Here is a 23,135-nt window from a genome sequence, read left to right as displayed (position 1 = left end):
ATTAACATCACTCCCAGCTCATTTTATATAATCTTTTGCTTTGATAAAGATCATTTGTGGCCAAAAAGTTGTTCTCCTCCAGATATGCATGATATCGTAAACACATTTTGCTTTTACTCTAGTTTCTGGATAGAATTACTTTTTGGGAAAGTGAAGTTTATTTTTTCTGTCTTTGGTAAAACAAGATTATGTTACACTCTGCCTCAGAGGCTAAACTAAGTGAAAATCAAACATGTTACTCACCCATGCGTGGGCTGAGAAATTCCTAACAGCTTCTCCCTAAGCCAATCTATATTAGAGTATGTATATTAACTGGAACATGAAGGCAAATGAAATTGACTCTCTTTGTTAAATTTGGTGTTACCCCACTCGTACGCAAGAAGTCACATAACAGTAGATGACTTTCCTTTATCACATGCACAAAATGACTAAGTTCAACCTGATCACCACAAAATTACCTTTGGATCCATTTTCTGTTTAGTGTATACTCCATTTGCTGCTGTGAAGATATCATTTAGTAACACAAAGGTGTAGCCTTCCAAATTAAAAGAGAGATCTGATCTGGGGGGGAAAAAAAAAATTATATATATTATATATAATTACTATATATAGTAACTCCTTCGTTAACGCTGTAGTTATGTTCTTGAAAAAATGCGACTTTAAGTGAAACAACGTTAAGCTGCCGGAGCTCCGGCGGGGATTTAAAGGTCCCGGGGCTCCCCGCTGCCAATGACGTTAGAAAGGAGCATTGCACAACTTTAAACAAACATGTTCCCTAATTGATCAGCAACGTAACAACGAAACAACTTAACCCGGATGACTTTAAGTGAGGAGTTACTGTATACACACACACAGACGAATATAAACCTTGACAACCCCAGCAAATTCAGGGTTTTGCCTTATGTCTTTTTTGTACGCTGAACTATTTTACATTTCCACAAACGTCAATATTACAAACAATTCAGCTCTTCACAGAAATTCATGCAATAAAGAACTGTCAGTACTGTTCCATTCTACTTTTGCCCTGTTTTTCCATCTAGCTCAGTCCTGACAACATGTCCAATACTTACTGAACTTTTTCACACAAGCAGTAACTATGGTTTAGAATCTAACCAATTTTTATAAGTAGAATCCGACGAGAAATAAGTGTCTCTTCAGTTTTGTTTGGTTACTATTCTCAAATAGGGCAATTTGTTTAAATGATGGTGGAGACATTAAATTCATGACAGATGGAAATTATTCACTGAACTATACCTAACTGCTTTATACTTTGTATGTAGCTAACCAAAATATGCTACATTTCTTACGGAATTCCATCCGAATAAAATAATTTTCTAACAGGAAAGGCAGAGGAGACAGTAGAATACAGCCCCCGCCACCCGTGCCCCTCCTAAAGTGATCCATCTCAAATTTAAACTTCTCCAAAATTATATGAACTATGAACACTGCCTACTCTAATTACATGATAACCAACAGACCACCCACCTTCTCTCAAGGATTGGCGGGGGGAGGGAGGGTTCTTATGTTTATGTTATATTTAGAATTTTATCAAGGAAAAACAGTTGCTCTTGTGTATTTTTGGCTTGTTGTGTTATTTAAATTAGCATGTATATGCAAAACCTACTAAAAATGTAGATAACAGAAACATTGTTCAGTAAGAACTAGATTTTGCCCTTATATGATTGTGATCCCCCCCCCCTCCACTTTAGTAGATCTCTTCTCTAATTTATTTCTTTAATAGGATTTGCCCCTTAATAACAAAGAAAAAAATAAACTTCAAACATTACTTAATGAGAAGAAATGAAAGCCTTACCCAGCGGCTATGAAAGCCCCAAGAATGATGGTAAATACGCTGACTATAATACCCAGTGAATATCGTTTCCTGTAACAAAAATTAGACAAGTCCATATTTAGAATATTAGAAGAGAAACTAACTGGCTTCCAGTCCATTTAAAAGGCTTCAAAAACAATTAGTATTTGGAAAATAACCAACAGAAGGACAAATCTTGGTAGCCCTAAGCAGGAAAAGTTCTTTCTGACATCAAGGAGAGTTCTGCCTGTAAGATTACTTTGCTAATCTTGTCATAATTTAAATATAGTCTTTTTTGAGATATTGTTATTGTAACAAAATGCTAATGCTCTAATACTTTGGGTTCTGTAAACATAGCTCGATAAACAGGGTCACAAATTGTCAAAGGTCCTCTACTGCTAGATAATTTCCAAAGTAAAGCCAAGAAAAATATGTTTCAATGCTGGTGACAGTGGGACAAAGTCTGCCTCAGGTACACTAATGCAACCGCAGTCTTCAATGGGGTGGCATTTGTGTAACTGACAGTATGATTTGGTCTATTGATTCTGGGGCTGGTTATTACAACTCTAATTTCTTTTATACCAAACAACTGATTTATTTTTAATTAATTTGGCCAAAGAATTAGGGTTACCATACGTCCTCTTTTTCCTGGACATGTCCGGCTTTTCGGCAGTCAAACCCCTGTCCGGGGGGAATTGCCAAAAAGCCGAACATGTCCGGGAAAATGGCGGCTCTGCTCCTCCCCGACTCTTCGGCTCTGTTTAAGACCCGGGCTGCCCGAGCGCTACCGGCTTCGGGCAGCCCCCATGCCTCCAGACCCTGCGCCCCCAGCCGGGCACTTCCCCTCCCGGGCTCCGGCGGCGCAGGGTCCGGAGGCACAGGGGCTGCCCGAAGCCGGTAGCGCTCAGGCAGCCCGGCTCTTAAACAGAGCCGAAGAGTCGGGGAGGAGCAGAGCCGCCGTGGCTGGAGGCTCTGCTCCTCTTCGGCTCTGTTTAAGAGCTGGGCTGCCCGAGCGCTACCGGCTTCGGGCAGCCCCCGTGCCTCCGGACCCTGCGCCGCCGGAGCCCGGGAGGGGAAGTGCCCGGCTGGAGGTGCAGGGTCCGGAGGCATAGGGGCTGCCCAAAGCCCGAGCGCTACCGGCTTCATGGTTTGCTGGGCAGCCTCCAGACCCTGCGCCCCCGGCTGGGCGCTTCCCCTCCCGGGCTCCAGCTGCGCTGGGGAAGCACCGGCTGGGGGCGCAGGGTCTGTGGGCTGCCCGGCAAACCCTGAAGCCGGTAGCGCTGGGGCAGCCCTTTCCCCGTGGCTGGGAGTGGGAGGGAGGAGGGGGCGGAATTAGGGCGGGGCTAGGGGTGGGGAAATGGGCGGGGGCAGGGCCCGTGGAGGGTCCTCTTTTTTTATTTATTAGATATGGTAACCCTACAAAGAATGCTGTTTACACAGATTGGTAGATGCCCACTTTGCCTTATTGAGCAAGTACATTTTAAGGCCCAACCCACCAAGCTGTTCTGCATGAGCAGCCTCCTGCATAGCTCCACTGACTTCCACAGGGCTGCATGTGGGCACAAGGCTCTGCCTGTTTGGAGCAGTTTGCAGGATTGGTGTCTAAAAAGAGCAGACCTTAGCCTAACAAACAACAATTTGGACCAAACCCTGCTTATGTTACTCAGGCGAAGTGAAGTCACTGGACTCACTCATATGAATTAAGGTGAGCGGATTTTGTCCTAGATCCACAAAAATGTATATTTTTTTTATTTTCACAAATAAATTCTAACTAGTTTCTATACTCTTCTCTGAGTTTTTCTAATCAGTGAAAATCAGCGATGCAACATCCTGACTGAATACCACAAATCCTCCACTTGGTAATGACATAAAATAAAAGGTATTTTGCAAATGAAACAAACAAACAAACAAAAATCACCCAAGTATGATGATTTCCAGCAGTAATGTAAGTGGAATGGTAAACTTCCTGAGCACTGTAAACATCGGCAAACTGTCCAAAAAAAGGAAAAAAGAAAAAAGAAAAAAAATGATCCAAGCACTGTGTCAAACGCAAAGCATTTTTATTCGCTTAATTCTTACCTAAATTCACTAAGCAGAAGATGAACTAAATAGACTAGCCTTAAGAAGATAGCAAAATGAATTCTCAGCCTGTTACCACACATAAAAATGTCAGTCTGACACCAGAGTCAGATTAGATAACATAATCACTGCAAATAAAGAGTCCTGCCAATTTTTCAAAACAAACAAAACTTGGCTACCTGTTACAAAGCTCCTCAGAGTTCGAAAAGAGGAAAAGGAATAGAAATCATTATTTTCAAATTCTATCTAATGCAGCCCCTCTGAATTGATGTTTTCTGTAGAAATCCTGGTTATAATAAATAATGAGGGCCTTTATTATAAAGTTTAAATATGACCAGTGAATGTGGCTCTATAAATGAATAAAAGAAATATAATTCAAGGGATTGTGCTTAACATCAACCAGGTTTTGTATTTAAAAAATGAAATAAAACCAAAAAGATGGAACATACTAGAATCATGTAAGTCGGTAGTAACCCTGTCTATTAAAAAAAATCGTTGCATTTGAATAACAGATTGTTAGTATACACAGAATGATGCATTATAGGGTCTTGTGTGTTTATTGATAATGCCTTTGCAGCTGATGTTTTGGAAATTAGACACCTCGGACATCTGGACCAATTAATCCCTTTTACAAGGTAATGACTAGTGATCATGTTAAAAAATTATACAAATCCTAGTTTCAGGCTTACAACTCACTGAAATCTTGGATTTATACATCTATATCTTGTCTTCAGGACATATTCTTTCAAAAACTAGATGTGGAAAATTTCATATGGTGAATTACATATTAACTATTAAAACACTGCAGTATTCCTTAATGTTATTATATGAAATCATGGTGCAAAATTGTGATGAGTAAATCTAAAAGTATATTATTGCAGTGGGAGATGGGTTCTTGCATTTGAAATTATAATAGACCAATACCTTTGTATTTCAAAATAATTTGTGAACCAAACTACAATACTCACTGTTAGATTTTGTTGAGCTTAAAGCAATTTCAAATTCACATCAGCAAATTAATTATTAAATACCATATTGTTGCAGGCCATACAACAGTTATAAAAGGATCAGTCACATTGGAAAATTGCCATGTCACTTTAATTGGACTTTGGTGATTACATGCTACACACCATGGATAAAGGGTTTCAGAATCAGGTCTTCAGTATCTTTAAATTATAGAAAATTCATTTGTTATCTTAAAAAGAAAAAAGCAATATATATTCACACCACCAAAGCCTCTCAAATGTATGAAACACACATCCAAACTCTTTTTAATTCCTAATTTTAATCTAATTTAATTTGCAATTAAAACACTGTAAAACACAGAAAGGTTTATGATAGGGGTTTTCATGTTTTTTTCGAAGTGTGGTCCACATTTTACCAGAGGTTCTCTCACAGAACACTTGCCATGCCCATTTATGGTCACACAGACCACTTCCCCTCCCAGTGACAACTGAATACTATTCAGGGGGTAAACAAACCTACTGCTTACACAAGGAAAAGTTAATTAAGGAAAGTATTTGTGGTTTTTAGTTATCTTCCATGCATTAAGCGATAGTTTTATTGGAGAAAATTTAACCCCTGCTTTTGTTCTTCATTTCATCTCCCTCTCGTGTATTCTGTTTCTCTCAGCTGGAAATTAGGACCATCAGCCCCAGCTCCATAGACTACAGTTTGGGACCCTCCAGTATAATATTATTGGAAATTGTTCCCTGGGCACTACTGCAGCCTCAGGTGCTACTACAACCATGCTGCCTCTGATCCCCTTCCACAGGGAGCTCGGTCACTCAATTCATATAGCAGATCCGAGGTCATCTCAGTCCTGCCAATAATCCTTATACCTGCACCCCTGGTGTGAAGGCAACCACCATGGATTAGAAAATGTAAGTATGTATGCCTTCTGTATGTCCTGTCCACAGCCTGCCCTTCCTACTACATGTGAATTCCATCCCTCCCCTGTACCATTCTACGTAACTCATGCAAGACTTCTGTATACAAAGGAAAATAATAAATAAATAAATACCTAGGTCTTATATAGGGCTTTTCACCATAGATCTCAAAACTATTCATATGCACGTAAAGGCATTTTTCTTACAGGTTTCACCCCACTTGTTGGGCTACAAATGGAATGCTGGCCAGTCACATGAAGAGAGGAAAACATTTAACAAACACATTCATCTATGCAGTGAAACTGCGTTCACACTCTCTGTTGGTACAGACCATGCTAATCTCTCCTAAAGGCAGCACAGAGATTGTAAACTGATCAGCTGCTTTGGTTGAGATTTGAAAAGCAGTGCAGGGGATTTAGTCATACATCATCCATTAAAATTAATGTGCAGCTAAGTCCCCGGCATTACTTTGAAAATCTTAACCTTTAACCTTATACTTTGTACCTACAAGAATAAAATTATAAAATCCAAATGGTCTAGCTACGACCTGCGCTTACTGTACCTTAGTTTGCTGGTGCTTGTTAATCCACTTATGTGATTTCCAACATAAAGCAGAGGCAGAGGAAACAACTGCAATAAAGTCAGAGCACAATTCACATTAGACCTATGCTTTACTATTGAGGAACTTTGAGTTATTTTAATAGTGTAAAATTCCTTCATTCCTGAAACAGATTCTTTTTCTTAAGGGGGGGGGGAAAGAACCTCACATCCACTGACTTTATCAAACTCAGATCCTTGACTGGTGTTCATTGGCATAGCTCCATTGACTCCAATAGAGCAACACTGAATTACATTAGCTGAGGATCTGGCCCAATATACGTTAAAAAAGAAATATTCAGCACTTGACTGGTTTCACTTTTGCAAAATTAATACTTGATTATTAGCCTAGACCTACTGGTTTTATTTAGATTTAAAACAGAAAGCAATTGAGCAGGTGGAATGAAAGCACGACTGATCTTCTGTAAGGACACAATAGAGTACACAGAGGAGGTATGTATAGAAAAAGATTATTTTAAGTACAGCTATTGAGGAGTCTTAGTGAACAATAATATAAACTATACACACTGCTGAAAAGAAAAATTAAATGTTTAGGGCTAGGTTAGATTGTAGGCCCTTTAGGGCAGCACCTATAACAATGTTGTCCTGACACTGTAGGGTTGCCAGGCATCCAGTTTTCAGCCCTAGCTCCACGCGGCTCCCAGAAGTGGCCACCAGGTCCTTGTGACCCTAAGCGTATGGGCAGCCAGGGAGACTCCGGGCGCTGCCCCCTCCCCTAGTGTCAGCTCCTCGGTGCCCATTGGCCAGGAACCATGACCAATGGGAGCAACGGGGGCAGCACCTGGGAGCGTGAGCCTCCCTGGCCACTCATGTGCCTAGGGGCTGCATGGCAGGGACCTGGCGGCCGCTTCCTGAGAGCCACGGTAAGCACTGCCAGGACTCTGCACCCCAACCCCGTCCCAGCTCGGAGTCCCCTCCCACACCCAAACTTCCTCCTGGAGCCTGTACCCTGCCCCAGCCCTGAGCCCCCTCCTGTACCCCAAAACTCTTATGCCTGGCCCCACCCCCAGAGCCTACACCTCCAGCCAGAGTCCTCAAACCCAACCCCACCCCCAGCCCAACCCCCTGCCCCAGCCCGATGAAAGTGAGTGAGGGTGGGGTGCGGTGGGAGAGCGAGCAATGGAGGGAGGGGGGATGGAGTGAGCGGAGGCAGGGCCTTAGAGAAGGGGTGGGGCACAGGCGGGGCCTCGGGGCAGGAGTGTTCGGTTTTGTGTGATTAGAAAGTTGACAACCCTATGACTCTGACAGAAGCCTTTGGGCCCTACCACAATACAAACAAATAACAATAGATTGCATCTAGCCCGAAAAGAGCATGCAAGGAGCTATGTATCCCTGACACAGAAAGACCATGGGAGTCTAAAGCCAACAGAGGTAACCAGAGGGGATGGAGAGGAGCCATAGCTCTGGCCTGGCTCTGCATGAGCTAGCAGAGCTGGACCGGCATGGGGCGGGGGAAAAACATGTCTCAACATGCCTGATGTTGCTGTGTGTGTTCCCCAAGAGACACTGAATTCTGTGCTTTTAAAGCTCTATGTGACAAAAGCATATAGACATGAACATTTTATTTATTTTTTAAATTATGCAATATTTGCTCTCAAGTAGAAGGGAAGAACAAAGGAGACGGAGGCGGAAAAAGGCGACAGTTTATTTATAGCCTATAAATCTCTCATGACCCTGCAAACATTTAGTAATAACAACCCCCTGCTGCAGCATGTTATCCAGAAAGAGAACTTTAGATATGGGGTGAAAATGGAACTTAGTGCAATGGAAAAGAGAATATATTTTCACTTATTGTAATGGTGAAAAACCACAGACAACTGCAGCTCACCTTGCACAATCCCAGAGGGCAGTGAAAAATTAGCCAAACAAAAGCCAAATACTGAGAGCTTCTCCCACTGAAATCAGCAGTTTGCAGGCTCAGGTCTCAAATTCAAAGTTCAGATTAAATTTATCTGCAATTTAAAGATTCTCCATCTCAAATGTGGGTCCAATCATGCTAACTGCTGAGCACCCTCAACTCTAGATTTGCGCTACTGCCCCTTAGTACCAACCTACCCACTGAGACAGGTGTCCCCCCTGGTCATAGCTGTTCCTGCAAGACTTCTATACACAGAAGTCCTAGCTTGGCATCTAGCAGGAGGCCTTTTTGTTTCATTTTGTGGCCTCTGGCTCTCCTACAGCATAATGGATAAGAGCAATGCTGGAATACTCTATGCTGGGAATGAGAAGCCACAGTGACATAAGAGAACTTGAAAGTGAAAGGGAGTCTAACTGTGCTACAGTTAATTACAGCCTAAACACACTTTACAAAGTAAAAGAATCAACAAATATAAATGCAACTGGCGTGCTGAGACTAGGAAAATCTGGTATTACGGCTGGTAAATAACTGCTGAAATGTTGCAACACCGATTGCTCAAGATATAGTCCCAGAAAACCTCCAAAGCATTAATATTGAAAAATATAAAAGGAATGCCTGGCACCAAGGGTACAGCATGGAAAGAATGTATGTGGGGAGCAGTTTGGATGGGGAAAAAGATGGTCTCAAGGATCCAATACATTTCTGAGATTTGCGCTACTGCCCCTTAGTACCAACCTACCCACTGAGACAGGTGTTCCCCCTGGTCATAGCTGTTCCTGCAAGACTTCTATACACAGAAGTCCCATTGATTTCAATGGGAATTCCATGTAAATAGGGCTCATGGGATCAGGCTCTTTAGTTGTAAGGTGTGTTCATGGTAAAACTTCTTAGGCCCTATAGGAAGGATGGTTCTGTAATTAAGGTACCAGACTGGGACTGAAGAGATCAATGGAAGAGCTGGGAATTGAACCCAGACTTCCTGTGTGACCTTGGGCAAAGCATTTAGGCCCTGATCCTGCAAAACGATGCACACGGGCAGACCTCTGCACCCATCCAAAGTCCCAGTGACTTCCATGGCATTCTGCAGTGATGCAACAGTCTGCCTATGTGCATTTCACTGCAGGCTCAGTGCCTTATTCACTCTGTGCCTCCGTTCCCAGTATGACAAACTGAGATAATAGATCCTTTCTCCTATCCTTTGTCTAGGGTGACCAGACAGCAAATGTGAAAAATCGGGATTGGGGTAAGGAGTAATAGGAGCCTATATAAGAAAAAGTCCCAAAAATCGGGACTGTCCCTATAAAATAGGAACATCTGGTCACCCTACCTTTGTCTTGTTTTTTCAGACTATAAGCACTCTTACTATGTGTATGTAGTGCATGTAGTAAAATGGGTCCTGTTTACACATAAATAATAATAATAGTGTTTTCCCACTACAGAATACTGGAGTCAAACTGTGGGGCTGATCTGAGAAGATAATTTTATTGTTAGACACTACCGTCTCAAATGCATCCTCTCTCATGCTAAACACAAACTATATAATCAAACTGCAATTTAATTCTGTCTCTATAAAATGCAAGATGTTTATAGTGAAATTAAATTATCTACTTACAACAAATTAATAAAATAAAGATATAAAATCAAAATTTCGTGGAACATCTGGAAAAATCAGAATGTTTGCAATTTTTCCATTGTACCTTCTGTCCAAAGAAAACATTTTTGAAAAACCACAGTAAGAAGACTATTGACAAAGGTATAATTTCCTTTTAGTTTCAAAATCCAGACTTTTCATACCTTCACAGGGATACTTTTGTCAAAATCAGGGAAGTGAATAATCTTATTTAATTTTGACACATACAGAATAAGTATGGTGGTTGCCATCTAAAATAAGAAAAGAAAAGCAAGACACAATGTAAGAGCCAAACGCTATTTTAAACTTACATATAAAATAACTGTTTCCCTCTTGGGCTCTATTCTCCCCACCCATTCCTTCTTTGAGTCATCAACTCTTTTCATTCCCAGTGTAGACAAATGTTTAGATATCTCTTTAACAAAGATTTCTCCCTTTCTCCTGCTACACCATTGTGCTCAGCTTTATTGTCCCCTTGGCCTCTGTAATCAAAGAACAAAAATTATGTGGATCCCTATTAGCAAACTGCAAGGGAATTCGAGAAAACTATGAGGGAATGCAGAGACAGTGCCACCACACATAAATCCCAGGTCTTCAGTGGATCCCCTGGGATCCATATGGATCCTGGGAACTAGCAGATTTTGAGGGCTGAGCATCTTGTTGACTGAATTTTGCAAGAGAAAGTTTGTAGCATTTCCAGTCCTCTACATGGGTTTTCCCCCATAAGGGATGAATTGGATCCTAATTTCCTCCAGGTTGTTAAAAAAGATAAACTGTGAGGAAGAGTGATTTCTTCCATAACAGTATTATTGCACTGTAAGGGCTGGTCCACACTAACCCCCCAGTTCGAACTAAGATATGCAACTTCAGCTACGTGAATAACGTAGCTGAGTCGAAGTACCTTAGTTCGAAATACAAGGTACTTACCGCGGGTCCACACATGGCAGGCAGGCTCCCCCGTCAATTGCGCGTACTCCTCTCGCAGAGCAGGCGTACCGGCATCGACGGCGAGCACTTCTGGGATCGATTTATCGCGACTAGACAAGACGTGATAAATCGATCCCAGAAGATCGATTGCTTACCGCCGAACCCGGAGGTAAGTATAGACGTAGCCTAAGATGAAAGCACTTAATTTCATTATCAATCTTAACTACAGTATATTAAGTTTTATTGTTGAACATACCTGTCCAATTCCAAGAACCATTGGAGATGGGAATCTGAAAAGAAAAGAGAACTATAAATGCACATACCACAACAACAAAAGTGTGAGGAAGCAATAGGGTTCCTATTCCTTTAGGCCAATCTTATCAAAAATGGGTGTCTAAATCCATGTTAGATACCTACATGACTGGCCAAATTTTCAAAAGTGCTGAGCAACCGGCAACTGTCACTGAAGTCCCAGGTAATCTTGCACTATTTTAGTCAAAGGCAATTTCCTCCCCCCACCCCCTACCCCCCAAAATGCAATACATCACAGGCTGTATAAATGTTGCAGAAACATACATTGGCTGCTAAAAAAAAAAAAGCCTATTTCTCCACCCTGTGGGTTGGCTTCAGCCCAAACCAAAGATACTTCAATGGAAGGGATGCAGTTTGAGTAGGATATTTGTAGAATCATAAAGCCCCCAAGGATCTTTTTTTAATCCATAATAAATTAATTAAAAAAAATGTTAAGGCACTAATTCTCCATGGGTATCTTGATGTTAGGAGATGGGTCTAGCAACAAGTGTCTACAGATGCTTCTTATTCCATAGAAACACAGGCTGGAATCTGTGGGTGCAAACTCGTTAAGTGCTGAGTGACCTCAACTCTTCATGAATTTAATAGTCACTGCTTCCCAGGAGGCACTTAGCATCTCTCAGGACTGGTTGGCACCAGGGTTGGTCTGCACACAAACTTTCACCACAATAGCAAAACGTATGTATTAGACCCTATTTTGGTGCAAGTCTGCATGTAGCTTAAGAAAGCAAGCATCTGATTTCTTGGCAAGCTTTCTAACTGCAGGCATCCAGTGTCCAGCACTCCATGACAATGTGATTATGAATCACAGAGGTTGCAAAAAACTGTTACAGCACCACTGAGCAAGTACTAGGAAGTACCCTTCTCAGCTGAGTGACCTCAGACCAGGACTGTAGTGTTAGCAGTAGAAACAATCTGAACAGAGCAGGAAGAATGTCATAACTATACTCAAACCATAATATAAAGAGAGGATCAAGAAGGTCCGGAAGAGATAAAACCGCTGGGAAATAGAGATGAGATTCTGGAAATAGCGAATGGAAGAGATAGGATATTTACTGATAGATGTATTACATATTCTGTTCATCACTATATTAGTACATAGTCTGTATTCATCTATACAACAAATGAAAGCTTGTATTATATCAAGATCAGGGAGACACATAATAGACCATAGTTGTATGATTCAAAGAGCACTAACTTTTAGCAAATGCAGGAGAAATTGTATACCTTTTTTGTCCAGCTTCTGATAAATACTAGAATAAATAAGTTAAAAGAGAGAGATTGGGCTCTGTAAAGACAGCAATATTCTTTAGCTAAGGCTGAGGAATCCTGGAAGTAACATCTGGCCAAGAGGACTGTGACTGAATGTGATTATTGTTTCAAGCCAAAAGATATAATATCTTTTGTTTATTATTAATTTAATAGAAGTCTATTTTTTGTTTTACAACTATTTTCCTTTGTATACAGTAACTCCTCACTTATGTTCCTGAAAAATGCAACTTTAAGCGAAACGATGTTAAGCGAATCCAATTTCCCCATAAGAATTAATGTAAATGGGGTAGGGTTAGGTTCCAGGGGAAATTTTTTCACAGGGAAAAAAAAAACTATATATAGTATAAGTTTTAAACAATTTAATACTGTACACAGCAATGATGATTGTGAAGCTTGGTTGAGGTGATGAAGTTAGAGGGTGGAAGAGGGTGGGATATTTTCCAGGGAATGCCTTACTGCTAAATGATGAACTAGCATTCGGCTGAGCCCTCAAGGGTTAACACATTATTGTTAATGTAGCCTCACACTCTACAAGGCAGCACAAATGGAGGGAGGGAAGACAGCATGACAGACAGAGACACATACCCTGTGTGTGGGAGAGAGAGAGAGAGATACGCATTGCCCCTTTAAGTACAATGACACCATTCTAAGTACATTGTCTTTTTAAGTATATCAGGAAGTTGAGATAGCAACTGTGGCCAGCCAGCTCTCTCTGTCCTGAGCTCTGTCATGTCCCCACCCTGCTCTATATGGAGAAGGGGTAAGCAGGGGGCAGGAGTAGGGGGGAGGGGGACACCTGACATTAGCCCCCCTCCCCCCCGCCCCGCACAGCAAGCAGGAGGCTCCCAGGAGCAGCTCCAAGGCAGAGGGCAGGAGCAGCACATGGCAGTGAGGGGAGGGACAGCTGAACTGCCGGCAATTGATAGCCTGCTGGGCAGCTGCCGCACAGGGAACTTAGGGGAGTGGGGAGCTGATAGGGGGCCTCCTGGTCCACCCTGGTTACAAATCCCCACCAGCTAGCTGCTATGGGCTGCTCTTCCTGCAAGCAGTGGACAAAGCAGGCGGCTGCCAAATAATGTTATAAGGGAGCATTGTGTAACTTTCAATGAGCATGTTCCCTAACTGATCAGCAATGAAACAACGTTAACTGGGACGACTTTAAGTGTGGAGTTACTGTACCTTAAAATGCAGCACATCAAAAAATTCTTCCATCCCTAGTTCAAAACACTTAAAGTTTTATATATTGTTGTGATTCTCAATTGCAGAATTTATCTATCAGTCTGTGAGAGACAATGATTCCTACAAATAGTTGGACTTTCAGGTATACAGGTAATTAGGCGCTAAACAGGTGTTTAGGGAAATATCAATCTTTTGTATCTGAAGGAACAGTGGTTTTGCTGCTGAACTGTCAAGAATCTTCAAATCAGGAAAGTGCTTCTTTATTATTTTCCCCCCATACATAAGAGGGAAAGATTTAACAACAGTACTTGTTTCACCTCTGTGCTGCTACTGGTGATGGGATTACAACACTGATAATCATATTCACTTGCTGAGCTTATTCACTTTTTTCACTAATATTTTATTAGACTTGTTCTATTACTTGAAATGTTCTTAATTCTGTATTTGATTTTGTTTTCTAATCAAGTCAATGGAATTCCATTGGCCACAGGGATCTGTGTTAGTGAGCCTCGATGTATGATATAGGCCTTCAATTTGCCCTGAGTTTTTTTGTGAGCATGTAGGTAGAAGAATGATCTTATGGGTAGGGCTCTGCTTTGGAATTCAGGAGATCTGGGTTCAGACTCCCTCTGTGACCTCAAACAAGTCACTTAAGCAGGAATTTTCAAAAGAGCCTAAATTTTGCCTGATGGTTTCATGCGGGTTTTGACCAGCTATGGAGCTGGTCGACATTTTTTTAAAACCATTATGATAAAAGTTTGAGGGGGAAAAAGCAATAGAAACACCTTTTTTTTTACCACACTGCTTTTTACCACACTGCTTTCAGTGCATATTGTTACCAAATCTGATCTAAAATTAAAGGGATTAAGCCAGGGGTCGGCAACCTGTAGCACGTGGCTCGCCAGGGTAAGCACCCTGGTGGGCCGGGCCAGTTTGTTTACATGCCGCATCCGCAGGTTTGGCCAATCGCAGCTCCCAGTGGCCGTGGTTCGCTGCTCCAGGCCAATGGGGGCGGCAGGAAGCCGTGGCCAGCACATCCCTCGGCCTGCGCCACTTCCCGCAGCCCCCATTGGCCTGGAGTGGCGAACCGCGGCCAGTGGAAGCCGCAATCGGACGAACCTGCAGACGCGGCAGGTAAACAAACTGGCCTGGCCCGCCAGGGGACTTACCTTGGCGAGCCGCGTGCCAGAGGTTGCCGACCCCTGGATTACCACTCCCCTGCCTGATCTATTGTCAGGCTGTCTGGAGTGGCTCACAACTGTGACTGCCTACCTCAGAGTAGACTGTCAGAAACAGGGCAGACACTCCTAACTGGTGGTATGTTCTACAATTAGATTTTACCAACCCAGTAAAAAATGTGAACTCCTGAATCACTATAACTGTCTTACCATGGAGTCACAGACAGTCCCCTTAGGCTCTCCAGTCTATCTTGCCACACACGCAAGCTGGATTTAGTGATAAATGGTCACTTACACCAAAAAGCACAAAATATTCAGGTTGCTCCCAGTCCCAAGAGACTGGTCACTTATCCCAGATCAATTGGTATCTTAGATCTCACACCAAGAGAACCCTTGTAGCCAATTCTGTAATAAACTAACTAAAGGGTTATTAAGCAAAAGAAATAAGAGTTATTTACAGGTTAAAGCAAGCAAGCATATAACACAAATGAGTTGCAGTCTAAATCCTAAGAATGACAGCGTTGTAGTGATTGGTCAATGCAAAATGTCTTTTTTCAGGGCTAACCCATGCCAAGCGGCATGGGGATCGCTCTACTTATGTTTAGGAATCCTTGCCACTCAGAGTCCAGATAGCATACAAGAGATTCAAATTCTCCTTGTCAGGGATTTTTATCCCCTCCTCTCCAGAGCCCCAAACTGATGTTCTCTTCTTTTGGGAGGCAGTTAGGAATGCAATCAACAAAGTCTCGGCCCTCCGATGCTACTTTCAATTGCTTTCAATGGACCATTATTGTATGCAGGGCAAGCACTTTACCTTAATCAATGTTTCTTTTCCGGTTTGTTGAGATACACAATTACAGAGGTTTACAATGCAAGCACTCAATATAGTTTTACACCATGGGCTATAGAGATTATAAGTGAGATTAATACATGCAGCATCCTACAAGCATTTTATGAAGTATAAACACAAAACATCTAATATCTTATCAACTTAATATATAATATCTATTCTGATGATGCTAACACACAGGTAAACAAGACTGGTTTCGAGCTAAGCATTTGTAAGTGTTCAGTGAGGCCTGGGCATGAGCTGGCACCTGCTCTGCCAGCATCACAACTACATCATTGTACTCAAAATTACAGACATCGTTTACAGTGATGAAAACATTACTGTGAACGTTGTTTGACGGTACGGATATTGTAAACCAACCTGCTTTGCAATGGAAAAAGTGTTTCCTTTGCAACTCTAGAGATTCCTTGATAAGACAAGCTTTGAATTGTATCACTTGACCAACACTATCTTACATGTGAAAATCAAAGAACATAAACTGTCCTTAACATAGCACATGTAATTTACTGCTGATTTATCCTCTGTATAGAACCAGCATTAGACATCTAGTTGGCCACCTACATCATCTATTACATAATCTATGGGGACCCTGGATGTTGGTGTCTCCCAATAAAACAGGTAGAGTTGTCTGGCATATAAGTAAAATCTTAATATATTTCTCTATATTCAAGTATGGTTTTCCCCCTCCACAGTAGTGCACTTCACTGGCTGGTTGCCTCTGTCCTTCACTGGAGATATGGCTCCATTATTTCACTTATGGTCCTTATGTACACTTTGGGATCCTTCAGGATGAAAGTGAACATGTAAAGTACAGGTATATGTTGTCTGCACCACAGCAAGTTATCCAGTGAGCCAGCACACTCTGAACTAGGGAAGTGTAACTCTAACCCTCGTTATATAGGTTTCAGAGTATATATATGTTTTGGTGCAGACACCTTTAATCCCTCCTCCGGCCCCACCAAAACCTGGCTATTCCTACCCACGGATTTGCAGACGGGACGGAGAACTAAGGAAGCCCTGGGGTGGAGGGTGGGGGGCGGGCGGAAGGGAGGGTGGCAGCAACTGGGATTGAGGTTGGATCCCGCTCCCACTTTGGAGGATTCAGGGCAGCCCCAGCATAAATATTCCTTTCGCAGCTGGCAAATTGCGCGTGTGCGTGAGTGGCGTTTTCCGGGGGGGGGGAGCTCGGGAAGTGAAGCTGGGGAGGAGCCGGACAGAGGGAACTGAGCCCTGGCCCCTCGTCTCACCGGTAAGTGGTCAGCACGGTCTTGTTCACCAGGACGATGAGGAAAGAGCAGGTTCCATAGAAGAAGGCGGAAAGCAGCCGGGGCAGGGGTGGATGGGCGGCAGCAGCCGGCTCCTCCTCGGCCTGCCTAGCGCTCATCTCCTCCTACGTGCAACGGGCCTGTGCCGCAGACAACCAAACCAGCCGCTGGAGAGCGGCGAGACGCGCCGCCGGACATGCCCGCAGCGAGTCCCACAGCAGCACCCAGGGCAAGTGCAGCCGCCCCAGCCCCTCCCTCCTCAGCACCAAGGCAGCGAAACAGGAAGAGTCCGCGCCCAGACAGTCCCCTCCCTCAGCAGCGGGGCGTCTCGCTGCTGCCTCTGTCTCTCTCCTGCTGAAACCTCGGAGGCGTGTGGCTGGGGCAGGGCGCGCCCGGGCTCAAGGTCCCATCGTTCAGGTGCGCTGCTGGATCCCAGCCATGCCCATTGCACTGATTCAGGCTGAGCCCCTGAGTGGATGGAGCCAAGCAGCAGGGAGGTGCCGAGAACAGCAGCTCCAGCTCGTAGGCTGTCGCGTGGAAAAGTTGGGTAGATTAGCACCTCATCAGTCCCGGCTCAGCACTGGGGTGACACGAGCTGATTGGTTTCCTCCCGCGTCCCAGTCAGGTGGGCTTCTTTGCCTTCCTCTCTCTAAGGTACATAGTCACTCTTACGTTTGTGTGAGATGCACATAAAGGTGCATGTAAGCATGGGGCCTGTAGGTATGATTTAAAAAAAAAGGACGTTCAAACCTAGAGTTCAGTGATTGTTTTTATATGCATCACGTGTGGCAATTTTTTTTATGAAGAATTAAGTGGCTAGAAATATATACTATGTAGATATTCACCAGTGTTGAACATGAATTAAATATAAAGAATTTGAAAAGCAATGATTGAATATTTAGGCTTTCTCTACACAAGAGGTGTACCCATTTAACTTAAGGTGTGGTTTTAAACTGATTTAGTTAAACCAAGGCAGCGTGTGGACACTTATTGAAGTTTAGCGAAAGTTTATTTCCTGTTTAAGTTAAATCAGAATGAACTACTCAGATGGAAATAAGAGTATTGCATGGGGCTTTGCACCAGATTAACTAAATCAGTTTAAAATCAGATTTAAGATAAATCAGTGCAGTTTTTGCATGGTAGATAAGGTCATATTTCTTAGATACTTTAAGTATCCAAAAAAGTAATTACACACACTTTCTGATTTGTTTAATGAGCAATTTCAACTTTTTTTTAAAAAAAGTCATCTCACTGAGCACAGATTACAATTTTGGTTTACCTCAAACATTTATAATCCTTAATGTAATAAAGCAGTGATACCACCAGCTGCCTCAAAGTACAGATGAATGGAGGCCAGGTCTGCAGAAACTGGTAGACAGGAAAAGCCCCGTGAACTTTTAAATTTCATTTCCTGTTTGCCCAGCGTGGAGAGCACAGGTGACCACGCAGAGCTCATCAGCACAGGTAACCATGATGGAGTCCCAGGATTGCAAAAGAGCTCCAGCATGGACCGAACGGGAGGTACGGGATCTGCTCGCCATGTGGGGAGATGAATCAGTGCTAGCTGAACTCCGTAGCAGTAAACAAAATGGCAAAATATTTAAAGTTTTAAACTGCAGTGTGTCCTTTTCCTTCCCTCCTCCCCCATCCCTCTCGGGCTACGTTGGCAGGTATCCCCCTAGTTGTGTGATGAATTAATAAAGAATGCATAAATGTGAAGTAACAATGACTTTATTGCCTCTGCAAGGGCTGCTTGAAGGGGGGAGGGGAGGGTGGTTAGTTTACAGGGAAGTAGAGTGAACCAGGGGGAGGGTTCATCAAGGAGAAACAAATAGAAGTTTCACACCGTAGCCTGGCCAGTCACAAAACTGGTTTTCAAAGCTTCTCTGATGCGCAGCGCACCCTGCTGTACTCTTCTAACCACCCTGGTGTCTGGCTGCGCGTAATCAGCGGCCAGGCGATTTGCCTCAACCTCCCACCCCGCCATAAATGTCTCCCCCTTACTCTCACAGATATTGTGGAGCGCACAGGAAGCAGCAATAACAATTGGAATATTGGCTTCGCTGAGGTCTATCCGAGTCAGTAAACTGCGCCAGCGCACTTTTAAACGTCCAAATGCACATTCTACCAACCATTCGGCAATTCCTCAGCCTCTCCAGGCTGCCTGTGTATGGCTTCATGAGCCATGGCATTAAGGGATAGGCAGGGTCCCCAATGATAACGATAGGCATTTCAACATCCCCAACATCCCCAACGATTCCCAGTGGCTGCAAAACTTTTGCATGCGGAAGGGCACTTTCATGGAACTTTGTGACTTGCTTTCCCCTGCCCTGAAGTGCCAGAATACCAGGATGAGAGCAGCCCTCACAGTAGCCAACGCAATCAAAGACCTGCTGATATCAAGGGTAGTGAATCTGGGAAACGTGCAGGTCATAGTGGATGGCTTTGCTGCAATGGGATTCCCAAACTGTGGTTGGGCGATAGGGATATGGGTTCTGTCTATCGCCCAACCACAGTTTGGGAATCCCATTGCAGCAAAGCTATCCACTATGACCTGCACGTTTCCCAGATTCACTACCCTTGATATCAGCAGGTCTTTGATTGCGTTGGCTACTGTGAGGGCTGCTCTCATCCTGGTATTCTGGCACTTCAGGGCAGGGGAAAGCAAGTCACAAAGTTCCATGAAAGTGCCCTTCCGCATGCAAAAGTTTTGCAGCCACTGGGAATCGTCCCACACCTGCAATACGATGCGGTCCCACCAGTCTGTGGTTGTTTCCCGGGCCCAGAATTGGCATTCCACGCCATGAACCTCCCCCAGTAACACCATGATTTCCACATTGCTGGGGCCTGTACTTTGTGAGAGGTCTATGTCCATGTCAATTTCCTCATCACTCTCGGCGCTGCGCTGCAATCGCCTCCTCGCCTGGTTTTGCTTTGGCATGTTCTGGCTCTGCATATACTCCAGGACAGTGTGCGCGGTGTTCATAGTGCTCATAATTGCCTCAGTGATCTGAGTGGGCTCCATGATCCCAGTGCTATGGCGTCTGGGCTGAAAAAAGGCGCGTAACTATTGTCTGACAGAGGGAGGGAGGGGTGAGTGATGACATGGCTTACAGGGAATTAAAATCAACAAAGGTGGCTGTGCATCAGGGAGAAACACAAACAACTGTCACACAGAATGGCCCCCCCCCAAAGATTGAACTCAAAACCCTGGGTTTAGCAGGCCGTTGATTTCACAGAGGGAGGGGGAAGCAAATGAATACAGAACAAATCTGGTCCATCTATCTTTTACATGTTAGGCTAGCAGCAGACGGTGCAGCATGACTGATAGCCATCGGCATCTTCTGGGTGCTTGGCAGAAGATGCTGCATTACGACTGCTAGCCATCATTGTCAAGACGGTTCAATAGGACTGCCAGTAGGACTGAGTCTCCAGGTGCCTCTGACCGAACTCACTGAGGAATACGGCGACGATGGATACCAGTCATAATACACCATCTACTGCCAAAAGGCAAGGAGCTGCTGCTGTATAGCAATGCAGCCCCATGTCTGCCAGCACCCAGATAGCCGATGACGGCTACCAGTCATACTGCACTGTCTACTGCCAAAAGGCAATTAGCTGCTGCTGTGTAGCAATGCAGTACCACCTCTGCCGGCACCCAGATGACATATGGTAACAGTGAGCTGAGCTGAGCGGGCTCCATGCTTGCTGTGGTATGTTGTCTGCACAGGTAACCCAGGTAAAAAGGCGTGAATCGATTGTCTGCCATTGCTCTGATGGTTGCTATCTTTAAATATATTAGAGGGATTAATACAAGGGAGGGAGAAGAATTATTCCAGCTTAGTACTAACGTGGATACCAGAACGAATGGATACAAACTGGCCGTGGGGAAGTTCAGACTTGAAATTAGACGAAGGTTTCTGACCGTCAGAGGGGTGAAATATTGGAACGGCCTACCGAGGGAAATGGTGGGGGCGACGGACCTGTCTGGTTTTAAGATAAAGTTAGATAAGTTTATGGAGGGAATGGTTTAATGGTAAAACATAGTAGTCAAGGAAAGCCAAGCAATGGTTCGTAAATAGTATAATGGCTAACGGGGTCAGGCTGGAGACTCTTGCCTATATGCTCGAGGTCTTACTGATCGCCACATTTGGGGTCGGGAAGGAATTTTCCTCCAGGGCGGATTGGCTGAGCCTCTGGAGGTTTTTCGCCTTCCTCCGCAGCATGGGGCAGGGATCTCTAGCAGGAGGGTCTCTGCCGATTGCAGTCACTAAAAACAGGATTGGGGACTTCAACAGCAGAGTCCAGGGAAGGGGTGGGGACGGTTTTGTGGCCTGCAGCATGCAGGGGGTCAGACCAGATGATCATAATGGTCCCTTCTGACCTTAAAGTCTATGAGTCTATGAGGGGGAGGGGCCTGATGACATGTACCCAGAACCCCCTGTGACACTGTTTTTGCATCATCAGGCATTGGGATCTCAACCCGGAATTCCAATGGGCGGCGGAGTCTGAGGGAACTGTGGGATAGCTACCCTCAGTGCAACGCTCCGGAAGTAGACACTAGCCTCGGTACTGTGGACGCGGTCCACTGACTTAATGCACTTAGAGCATTTTATGTGGGGACACACACAATCGACTGTATAAAACCAATTTCTATAAAACCGGCTTCTATAAATTTGACCTAATTTCATAGTGTAGACATACCCTTGGTTCTAAAGCCTTTTTATTTCAGAAGGCCATCATTCTGCATTACTAAACTGATTCCCAGTATAACTGCACAGGCCACTTTCATTGTGTAACATGTATATTACACTTAATCAAAATCTCTAAGTCTTCTTGGCTTTCATTCTTGCTAATTTGATATGGAGGAAATCTTGTCTATTGTGGTGCTGGTATATGACTACTAATATGCTGAGGACATTCATACAATGCTCTGGTCAACTACATGCACTCTTTCCTCCACTTAAGAAAGCATTTGATAAAGCTAAATTGTACAGTACTTCTACAAATGTGTTTAAGTGGTACTAGAGAGACAAAGTTGGTGATATATCTTTTATTAGACCAATTTTTGTGAGAGAGACAAGCTTTTGAGCTTACACAGAGCTCTTCATTAGGTGTCATAGATTATAGGACTGGAAGGGACCTAGAGAGGTCATTGAGTCCAGTCCCCTGCCCGCATGGCAGGACCAAATACTGTCTAGACCATCCCTGATAAATGTCTATCTATCCTACTCTTAGATATCTCCAGAGACGGAGATTCCACAACCTCCCTAGGCAATTTGTTCCAGTGTTTAACCACCCTGACAGTTAGGAACTTTTTCCTAATGTCCAACCTAGACCTCCCTTGCTGCAGTTTAAACCCATTGTTTCTGGTTCTATCCTTAGAGGCTAAGGTGAACAAGTTCTCTCCCTCCTCCTTATGACACCCTTTTAGATACCTGTAAACTGCTATCATGTCCCCTCTCAGTCTTCTCTTTTCCAAACTAAACAAACCCAATTCTTTCAGCCTTCCTTCATAGGTCATGTTCTCAAGACCTTTAATCATTCTTGTTGCTCTTCTTTGGACCCTTTCCAATTTCTCCACATCTTTTTTAAAATGCGGCGCCCAGAACTGGACACAGTACTCCAGCTGAGGCCTAACCAGAGCAGAGTAGAGCGGAAGAATGACTTCTCGTGTCTTGCTCACAACACACCTGTTAATACATCCCAGAATCATGTTTGCTTTTTTTGCAACAGCATCACCCTGTTGACTCATATTTAGCTTGTGGTCCACTATAACCCCTAGATCCCTTTCTGCCGTACTCCTACCTAGACAGTCTTTTCCCATTCTGTATGTGTGAAATTGATTTTTCCTTCCTAAGTGGAGCACTTTGCATTTGTCTTTGTTAAACTTCATCCTGTTTAACTCAGACCATTTCTCCAATTTGTCCAGATCATTTTGAATTATGACCCTGTCCTCCAAAGTAGTTGCAATCCCTCCCAGTTTGGTATCATCCGCAAACTTAATAAGCGTATTTTCTATGCCAATATCTAAGTCGTTGATGAAGATATTGAACAGAGCCGGTCCCAAAACAGACCCCTGCGGTACCCCACTCGTTACGCCTTTCCAGCAGGATTGGGAACCATTAATAACAACTCTCTGAATACGGTTATCCAGCCAGTTATGCACCCACCTTATAGTAGCCCCATCTAAATTGTATTTGCCTAGTTTATCGATAAGAATATCATGCAAATAAGACTCAATTCTGCAATATCCTGTACAGTATTT

The 23,135-nt window shown here is 43.6% G+C and overlaps 1 protein-coding gene and 1 long non-coding RNA gene across 4 annotated transcripts in view; one reads left to right on the top strand and one right to left on the bottom strand.

The window, feature by feature from the left end:
- SLC35D2 (solute carrier family 35 member D2) overlaps positions 1 to 18,249 on the bottom strand; it is a 28,278-nt gene extending 10,029 nt beyond the window's left edge. The window contains exons 1-8 of one of the 3 annotated variants that reach the window (XM_008163172.4): positions 16,850 to 17,449; positions 12,078 to 12,144; positions 11,068 to 11,101; positions 10,049 to 10,135; positions 6,341 to 6,408; positions 3,729 to 3,800; positions 1,814 to 1,882; positions 459 to 561 (exon numbers count right to left, since the gene is read on the bottom strand). In XM_008163172.4, coding sequence (XP_008161394.2) covers positions 459 to 561; positions 1,814 to 1,882; positions 3,729 to 3,800; positions 6,341 to 6,408; positions 10,049 to 10,135; positions 11,068 to 11,088 — 420 coding nt within the window. In that variant the 5' untranslated portion in view covers positions 11,089 to 11,101; positions 12,078 to 12,144; positions 16,850 to 17,449. Of the gene's footprint in view, positions 1 to 458; positions 562 to 1,813; positions 1,883 to 3,728; positions 3,801 to 6,340; positions 6,409 to 10,048; positions 10,136 to 10,195; positions 10,367 to 11,067; positions 11,102 to 12,077; positions 12,145 to 16,849 lie in introns of all 3 variants that reach the window. The other 2 variants (XM_005304280.4, XM_024101147.3) reach the window with 2 other exon arrangements.
- Positions 17,390 to 18,583, top strand: LOC135984369 (uncharacterized). Its single transcript, XR_010602304.1, has 2 exons — positions 17,390 to 17,521; positions 18,182 to 18,583. It is a non-coding gene; the product is annotated as an uncharacterized LOC135984369 (long non-coding RNA).
- The last annotated feature ends 4,552 nt before the right edge of the window (positions 18,584 to 23,135 follow it).

This window comes from Chrysemys picta, chromosome 6 (genome assembly GCF_011386835.1).
Source record: "Chrysemys picta bellii isolate R12L10 chromosome 6, ASM1138683v2, whole genome shotgun sequence".
NCBI lineage: Eukaryota > Metazoa > Chordata > Testudines > Emydidae > Chrysemys > Chrysemys picta.
Note: the sequence above shows the minus strand (reverse complement) of the source record. Positions and strands in the feature narration are given on the sequence as shown.